General features: G+C 46.0%; 1 protein-coding gene across 3 annotated transcripts in view; it reads right to left on the reverse strand.

Annotated features, from left to right (window-relative positions):
• LOC143331338 (AT-rich interactive domain-containing protein 1B-like) overlaps nt 1–8,398 on the reverse strand; it is a 167,687-nt gene extending 159,289 nt beyond the window's left edge. For all 3 annotated transcript variants that reach the window (XM_076748100.1, XM_076748099.1, XM_076748098.1), the window contains exon 1: nt 6,841–8,398. In XM_076748100.1, the coding sequence (XP_076604215.1) occupies nt 6,841–8,076 (1,236 nt within the window). In that variant the 5' untranslated portion in view covers nt 8,077–8,398. The remainder of the gene's footprint in view (nt 1–6,840) is intronic.
• Nucleotides 8,399–9,629: the final 1,231 nt, after the last annotated feature.

The following is a 9,629-nucleotide window of genomic DNA, read 5'->3' on the forward strand; positions in this document are numbered from 1 at the left end:
TGTTTAAGAGAGTTTATGTGTGTGTGTGCAAGTGTGTGTGTGTAGGTGACAGAAGAGAAAAAAAAAAGAAAGAAAGTGGGAACCGGGAGAGAAACGAACGACGAACGACCCCGAAATAAAAGACAAAACTCATCAGCAGAAACTCGGTGCGCTGTCCGTGTCCCATCGTCTTTCTATTTTTGTCTCTCTGCGCTTCACAAACGACAGACAGCGCCTCGCTGGTGCTGTTTGGTTGTTTTTGTTTTTTTGTTTTTTTTTTTTAGCTGAGCAAATGGTCCCACCGTGCCAGCGCTGATTAGGATCAACTCGAACCAAACAGCGAGACGTGCGACTGGAGTGCGCAGTCTACAGTGTGGAGACAGAGCGGAGTGCAGGGGCTTTGATGTGCAAAGTGACGGATGATGGTGATGATGATGATGATGAGGATGAGGATGATGATGATTATTTTCTTACAGGCTGGTGAGAGGATGGTAGCAGTTGGGATTGCATACATGAAGTGACACACACACATTATAGGGCTTACAGATTGGCTTCTATGTAAGCATGTATTTATATTTTCATGAGACTCTGCAGCAGGCTGACTCAGTGTCAGACGTTCTCCATAAATATCGTGAAGAACAATCAATTAAAACAAGTCTGACGTCACATGATAGCATAAGTCCATCTGCCTGGGTCACATATTACCAGAATTTTCTTGGTTCTCTTGGTGTTCCCTCCCCTGCTTCATGTCAAATGTGCTCATTTTGTGATCAGCTGATTATTTTGTCAGTCAACTAAACCGAAAGCTCGAGGTAAAGGAAATTCAAATAACAAATTTTTTTTTTTTAGGAAAAATCACAGGCACCAAAAATCATTTATATCTTCACAGTACAAATAAAAACAACAGACAGGACGATCTGCCATTCATCCTGCTCTCTCTTCCTTTCGCTCGGCTGAACCATCAGATCATTAGCTCAACTACACAAAGAGGGAGGAGATGATGAAGAGTTTGGCTGAATCTTAAAAATGTCCTGCCGACATTAATTGCTGAAATCACAAAATAGCTCATTTCTAAAGGGACTGACCCATACGCTTACCATTTCCTCTTCTGTAGTCCAGAGAGCAGAGACAGGAAGTGGAAGCTACTGAAAGCAGGACAGTGTTTCAGCAGTGGCCCACAGATCTGCTCACTACAGTGTATAAATATTCGATAGGATACGCTGGCTGTCTAAATACCTCTGAACTGACTGCCGGTCCCTTGGGAGACCGAGCTGGCTACTGAGAGCCAGGGACATGAGACAGATAAAAGAGGAGAGACCATATTAAGAGAGAAAACACAGAAAGAACCAAAATAAATGCCTGCGAACGTGAAAGCAAAGTGTTTGGTAAAGTGGACCAATCCTCATTAATAAGTCTATAGTTATTATTAAAACTGCCATACAGTTACTTAGCCAATACAAAAGAAAGAAAGAAAGAAAGAAAGAAAGAAAGAAAGGAAGAAAGAAAGAAAGAAAGAACACCCCTCCTCTGGGATGGGGGAAGGAGGGGGGTCCTTCCTTTCAGCAGCTCCACGTGGCTAATTAGCATATGTGAAGGTCAGGGTGGAGGGGTGGGGGGTTGGGGTGCCACCACAGCACCCACTGCCATGAGACCTGGCGCCCTGCCAGCAACAGACACTACTGACAGGAGGAAACCCGATATTTGTGTGTGTGTGTGTGTGTGTGTGTGTGTGTGTGTGTGTGAGGGTAACAACTCGTAAATACTTCTTTTGCCTCGCATCGTTCACAAGGCTGAAGCGGGGTGGGATCCAGAGGGAGAGGATTTTAACTATGATGACATTTGCCAGAGTTCAGACACTGACTCTCTCTCTCTGTGTCTGTCTGTCTGTCTGTCAGGTCCATTGCTCTGAAGTGAGCGGCCCACCATGTGACTCACTTCAAATATCGCCTACATTTCTGCATCTCTTCATCTCTGGCCGTCCTATATTCTGTTTCCACAGAGAAGACCAGCAGATAAGTCTCACTGCGAGCAGGTTTATGCAAATTATGGCCTATTGAAATAACAAAGGCAAATTAAAATCCCAATTATCACGAAAAAAGGCCTGAAACTTGCTGCCAGAACTCACAAAAATGTCATAACTATGCAGAAGTTGTGATTACATGATCATTGTTAGACTGACACAAGCTTTTCTTTGCTCCAGTGTTCGGGCTGCAGAGCTTCAGCTGGTGGCTGGAACTGCATTCAAAATGTGTCTGTTTATTCACTTTAACGCAGCTGAGAGACAGAAAGCTCACAGTCATTTGAAATGTGTTTGCAGTCACATTTCTAATGTTTGTTTTGTTTTCTTGTGCTTTTGATGGAATCGTCATTGTAAGGCTCATTAGGAGGGAGCAGTGGTGACACGTGTTAGGTGCTGTATTTACAGCCCAGAGGACGGCTGTAGCTTTCATACAGGGTCGTCATCAGTAGCATCCACCGCTGCTGACAGAGACTCAATAAGGCTCAGTAATGAAATTGAAATGACTATCAGATCAAATTAAAAAAAAAAGCCTTGGACTACTTCGTCCACACGGAAAAGTCAAATTCTCCCATATGCACAATTAACTTTCTTCCCCAAAACTGCTGTCGTTTCGATTTTCCTGCTCCCTCCTGACACCGGCAGTTTCAGTTAAGACAGAGCTGAGAAACAGCTGACACCAAATCAACGCCCGCTCGCCGCTGTCATTAAATCATTTCTTCAGGGCATTTACACATCAACCTTTGACTCCAGGGGACGTCTTCCGTGCGTACTGGGGACAGACAAAAAAAACAAAAAAAAACTACAATTGTTTTATTAGCGACTAATAATATGTGAGCTTAGTCCAGTGATGTAACTGGACAGCTGCTTTTTCTTACATGTATTGTTTTTTAAAAATCTGAATTAATTGGCGCTTTGTGGAAACCGCATGCAGACCAGGGATAACCCCGGCCTGCCAATTACCTTAGCAGGCTCTGTGTTTCATCCAAGGAAGATGAAAAACGCTGCGCGGGGCCCTTATCGGACGCAACAGAGCAAATTAAAATTTCACTCTAGTGTTGCTAATCAGCACTGCGCTAGCTGGCCAAGACAGAGATGTAAACAAAACAACATAAACAAACAAGTGACGGGAGGGGGCAGAGAGCAAGAGAGGGAGGGAGGGAGAAACGCTGTGAGAGGGGCTGGGTTGACGTTGGACTGCTTAGTGCTGACGAGGGGCTTTAGCCTTCTCCAGTCTGAACACACAGAGAGAAAGGACACACACACCCAGACAGAAAAACTATGAGTCCACCCCAGAATAGAAAGAAGCACCCAAACACACACATGCATACATGTAGACAGACACACACACACCTGCATGCCCATTTCCTGACCAGACCCCATGGGCTGTGCGTCCGATGCAGAACGTGCACCATAAATTAAATTCCAGCAGCCACAGTCAGGCCCATCACTATGCACAAGGCTCCCTGAGATAGCCGCATAATACAATGTGACATTGATGCATTGCTCCTATTATAAAGTCTTTGTTCGTATCACACTAATAATTCATAAGAGAGAAATGTAAACAGTATGCACTGGAGAGCACTGTGAGCAGGAATCATTTCAAGGTAAGCACATTACCAAGGATGGGATTGGGTCTAGTCTTTGATATGGAGAGCTACTGAGCTTTGATTTCAATTCTAAAAAAAAAAAACAAAACAAAAGCAAAACACTGAGCATAATGGTGATGAATTAGTGGAAACTGCAGATATCCATTTTTGTTTTATTAGGTCAGATTTTAAATGAGTTGCTGCTGTAATTATCTAAGAAACAACACTATTTCAAACTTGCCAGGCCCTCATTATTTTCTACTAATTACTCGTATTGTTCTCCGTGTGTGTTGTGTGTGTTCCGATTAGTGGAAAACAGACAGATCCTCGCTCCACGTATAGCTTGAGACAAAAAACGCTGTTTCATGTACAATGTAACCCGTTAAGTCATTGCGATTGCGCACACGCCATTATGACACTGCTACAGGTGAACACTGCACATGAGCACGGAAAAACACACGGTGGGCAGGAACGGCCGGGATTTAAAGAAGCTGACGTACACACAAACATGCAGACACACACTCAGGCAGAAGGTCACACGCTGAACACTGAATATTGTTTTTCCTCAATCACACAGGCCACAGAAATTTGAAAACTAGGACAATGTCGTTTTGACGAGGGAGCAGGCTCAACACACACTTCTGAATAACATATCTCGAGTTTTCCTGTGTGTCAATGTACACAACACAAAGATACACACACAGAGTGGTGTGGCTCTGTCTTCATTTTGGTGAGTGGCCAGACAAGTGAGTGTGTGAGGGGGGGGGGGGGGGCAGCGGCAGTGTAAATGAGGTGCACTCGTTTCACTCACAACTTGCTCCTGAAGAGAGGCAGTGGGGAGGGAAATTGAATTTGAAAGAGGGGAAACTGTGCCAACAGGTGACAGAGGCGTGCTCCGACCAAACGCACTCTGAAGTGAAGCGCAGTCATATCACGGGGCCAATTTGGAGGCAGTATTATGCACTACACTGCTCGCCTTTCTCACACAGCCTGTCAGTGCACAGGAGAGCAGAGCTGCTGCTCCAAATATGAATTAAACATAGGGTTTTTGTAGCGTGAATATACTGCTGCTGAAATGTTGATAGAGTCAAGGAAAAACACAGCAGCGCATGCACTTATTCCTTAAGTGGAAAACTGAAAGAAAAAAAAAAAACATTTGCAGTATAAAATGTTAAATGCAAGATTTGTTTAGGGGGCTGGTTTGTTTTGACTATCTGCACTAAAAAATAGAATATGAACAGTGTAGAATAAAGCTACATAATATAACTGTATGCTGCAACTGACATGCTGAGTCTCATTTAAGTGTCTCCAACATACTGTACACACACACACACACACACACACACACACACACACACACACACATATTTTATATTCTCTTAATATCCAATCTGCACATTACTGTGGGTTTCCAGTGACCATCTTATCAGCGCATAATTTGATACAATCAATACCACAGCAAACCCTCCCACGCTAAAACATCCACTTAATTTTCCCAGAATCCAACGCAAATTGCCTTTGATTGAAACAATGTAAGCTAATGAACTGCTTTTGTTTTGCGAGAAGCAGACAGTATAAGCCATGCTCAGCCACCTTGCCCTCCAGTCGTCCAGATGTGCCATCCAGCGGTGCGAATAATTTAGTGCCTCAGAAACAACCACAGAATAATGGCTCTTTTATGGAAACACTGTGTTGTTTTGGGGCAGACTTCTGAACTGGCAGGCATCCCCTGGCTGTCGGCCTGCACGCTGTTGACACATAATTGTTTTCAGCACAGGGTCCGGAGACACCCAGGGTCCTTGCGTGCAGCACCCCCCCAAAAAAAATTGAAAGAGGAATACTTGAACAATTAGTAGCACTTTCTTCCTTCCCTCAGCTGTTACCACCGAGATGCCCTTGAGCAAGGCATGCAACCCCCAGCTGCAGCAGCGGCCAACAGAAGTCAGCTTGCAGGGATTGTTGTGTAAAACTGAGGTTGTGAATACATAAGACTGTTGTGCATGAACATCACATGTGGTGGACAATCTCTGAATTCTGTGGGAAATTATACATTTATATGAGGTAGAACAACTGAAACTAGATAACCCTAAACATAACAAGTAGGCTAATTCAAGATTATAACTCACTCCACATGAAAACACGGTGACTTTCTTTATCAGTTTGGGCTGACATTGCAGTGTCTCTTAAGTATGGAAAGAAAAATTATGAGAATAATTATCAGGAGCAGCCTAAACCTTCATAAAACTTCAATTACTGCGTTGGACGGCCTCCAAGTCTGGAGTATTCCCGTTAGACGTGAATGCAACATCACTTCAGTGCCATGGCCAAGGATCTCTGCAAGCATCTTTTTTTTTTTTTTTTTTTGAGTGCCGTCTGCCCAGCGGGGCCACGGGGAGCCAATCAGATGGCAGACTGAGTGTCAACTGTGAGCCGGGAGTAGGAGAGCTTTTAGCCAGTTTACCTCCACTATTCAAATTCTTATCAGAGCTGCACGGGAATAAACGAGGCGCACAGACGCGCTCCGGCTCGACACGGAGCGCGAGGAGAGGGAAGGGACAGACGGGCTCTGCGCTTCATTTCTCAAATCAGTTCAACGTCAACACATGACACATATTACACAGCCGTAGCGTTTCTAATGGTCATTTACGTGCATTTTCTAAAGAAGTATTTGACTTTGTTGACGACCGCCTCGAACACAACACGTCCTCAGCACAGGGCGTTTCGCAACGTGTCTGACAACACGTCGGCAGAGGAGTGAATCTGCCCGACATCAAGCATGCTTCTTAATCCAGCGGATAAAACTAAAATAGTGCGGAGAGCACACGGCTGGAGTATGAACTACTGAGCCTCTCGTTTTCCCTAATAATTTTGCTCATTAAGATTAAAATACATACAAATAAATAAATACAATTTAAAAAAAATAAATAAATGTGTTTTCTCACCTTTATCTGTCATATTAACGCTCAGGTTGGTCTAATATTTAACACGTTTGCATAAGTGAGAATTATGCTCGTGTAAATCAGGCCTTTCTTCTGCATAAACTCTGCTTGACAAAAATATTAACCCGTGTCATTTTCATATAATTCACTGACAAACTCTCTCGTCCACACACAGTGGCCCTTGTTCGAGACACACGGGCTGTAAATTGTGATCAACATACGGAATAACACACCCCACATGCTAAAATACGAGCCACACATCAGCGTTGAGAACCCAAGTTCACTGGCTGCTGACTGAGAAGTTTCCAAAACTTACCTGCGTCCTGAGGCCCTGTCCTCCGTTGCCTGGACTCAATGAATGCGGGTGGTTTCTCTGCTGCCCTCCCCAGCCGTGGGCCGAGGTGGCTCCATACTGGGGCCCCACGTCTTTCCCTAGGCCCATGCCGGCTTGCTGCTGCGCCGTGGAGCCGCTGTAGTCTTGATATGCGCCGCCATAGCCGCGCATCATCGGGCTGGGGGACGTGAGTAGTTGGTTGAGGGTCGGGGTGGCCCCTGATGGATGCTGCTGAGTTTGTCCTGGGAACCTTTGAAAGCCACCCGAAGCAGCTCCCAGGGGGGACTTGCCGTGGCTTGCTGAGGAGTTGCTGCTCATCATCATGTTCCCAGGTTGCCGGCATCCGGAGGGGCCCATCATCCCGTAGGCCCCGCCGCCGTAGCCCGCCCGGTATGCCGGGTACTGATTGTACTGGCTGTTGTGGTACCCTGCTTCGTGGGAGTTCTCCATGCTGTTATGTGCCGAGGAGTGCGTTATCCCCATCCCACTGCTTTGTTGCTGCTGTCCGCCATGTTGCTCATAACAGGGCCTCGGAGTGTAATAGTTGTTATTAAACTCAGAGTTGTTAGTAGTTGGCCCCAAGTTGGAGTGTTCATACCTGGTACCCATCATCCTCTCCGCGGGTTTACAGGTGAGCTCCCCCTCACCTTTTCCTGGCATGTGCTGCTGCTGTGGCTCCCCGTGGCCCCCCAACAGGTTCTCTTTCCCGTGGTGGTGTTGGTGATCCAAACCTCTGTCCCCACGGGGCCCCTGTCCGTTGTTATTGGCGGCGTTGTTACTTTGAATCTGTCGTTGCTGATGTGGCGCAAATTGGCCGAATTGCGGCGGCGGCTGCTGCTGCTGCTGCGGCTGAGACTGAGGGGGATCTCCGCTCCCCACACATTTCAGCTTGTGGTTCGCGATCAGACCCGTCTCCATCGAGGAAGTGGTTGAATTAGTCGAAGCCGGGGCGGACGTGAGGTTATTTCCATCCTTGTCGTGGCCGTCCGGAGCGTTATGAGTCGTGGAAGTTGAATGAACCATGTTGAGCTCGTTTCGGCGGTGATGGTCTACATTATTCAGAGTCCCATCTCCGGCACCCAGCATCGGTCCAGTCCTCTGCACGGTCACTCCTCCTCCTCCTCCGGATTTCCCCGAATTGAGCTCCGGACCCAAACCGCTGGATAATTTCTTATTTTTATTAGTTCTGGTCGGAGCCGATGCAACTTGCGCAGCCATGGTCACTCCAACATCTCAGCGCGCAGTGACAGCAAGCCCCGACCAGCCTTGCTCAGAGAAAATAATTCAAGAGGGGAAGAAAAACACAAGCTGAGAGGTGGAAAAAAAATATATTCAGTGGAAAAGCAAGCTCTGTTGCAGCGCTGGTGTTGCTGTTTGTGGTGGTGAAATGGTGCGTCAGTGAGGCTTCATGTTGAAAGTTTCTCTGCCAGGTTTAAACGAAACTTTTTTTCTCGCCCCCTCCGCCTCTCCTCCATCCCGGTTCTCGGTAATATGTAGCAGCGTCTCCCGGAGCCCTTGTGGCCCAGCATGGCATGAGAGAGAGCGGGCTCTACCAGCTTATCCACCTCCGGGGCTCTGGCGCGCCTCGCATGGAAAATCCGGACTGGACTAGCGAGCCATTACGCACGCTGCATTTTGATATTTCTGTGTTTTACGATGCTTTGCTGGTTGATCTTACTATAAAGAAAGACACATTGATGTGGCAGTACTTTGACTTGGCATACATTATCCTATTTCCACAATAACACCACGATTTCTTTGCATAATTGCGCCTCAGACGGTCGAGGAATGACTCCCTACCACTAATTCGAAGTGAATATTATTTTCACCCAAAAAATGACCGTGACAGATGGCGCATTTCCAAAACACAGAAGGACACCGCTCCTCCTCTCCACACAGATCCTTCAAATAAGCACACCAGCAGCTGTTAAGTTTGTCCGTGTGAGTTTCTCCGCAATTATCCAGATCTGATTTTCCCTCTCCCCACCCTCTCTGTCCCTCGGCTCAAGCCAGTTCTCTGCAGCTCTGACAGGAGTCGGACACGCAACCACAAGCTGTGCGCAATAATGTTGCCATCGGAATAAGAATGTAATCACACTTTATAGCAGCTATAATGTTGTAATATCTGTACCACAGAGTTCATCCCCTGCGCGCTCCTATCATTTCTTCTCAGCCTGAGAAGGAGTAATGTGCCCCGTTCAATGAAGAACCATAGCAATCCTACAACAACAGGGAAACCATGGAAATATCACTAACTATATAATATTCTACAGGACTATTCGGTATGATAGCAGTAAAAATGGCATTCAATACGATTAGGTCAGTATGAACTGACTGGAAGTGTCCACTGGAATGTAATATGAATATTATGAATATTAAAGGAATTCTTCATTAGGGTCTTATTTGAATAAAAGGCTACAATTTCCTTCATCCGATTTACTTTGTCAGAGACTAACCTGTCTGAAATGATAATGAAATAAAAAAAAAAAAAAAAATCAACCCCAGGCTGCAATGTAGGACCACACAAAACCAAAGTCTACAAGATATGCTGCTATCCCATCAGTGGTATTCAAACATGAATGTAAAATAGTGCTTAGTAAAGAAGCTGGGGTGTCTGTTGGGACTTGAATGAGCAGAGGGTCCGCTTTGATGAGATCAGATGCATTTGATCAACAGAGGGAGCTGCGGATGAAAGAGGGGTGGAGGGGAGGGGGAGGGAGGGTGGGAAGAGAAGGATTTGGGGATGAGAGTTGTGCTGAGGATGGCCATGA

Source organism: Chaetodon auriga, chromosome 14 (assembly GCF_051107435.1).
Source record: "Chaetodon auriga isolate fChaAug3 chromosome 14, fChaAug3.hap1, whole genome shotgun sequence".
NCBI classification, from domain to species: Eukaryota; Metazoa; Chordata; class Actinopteri; order Chaetodontiformes; family Chaetodontidae; genus Chaetodon; species Chaetodon auriga.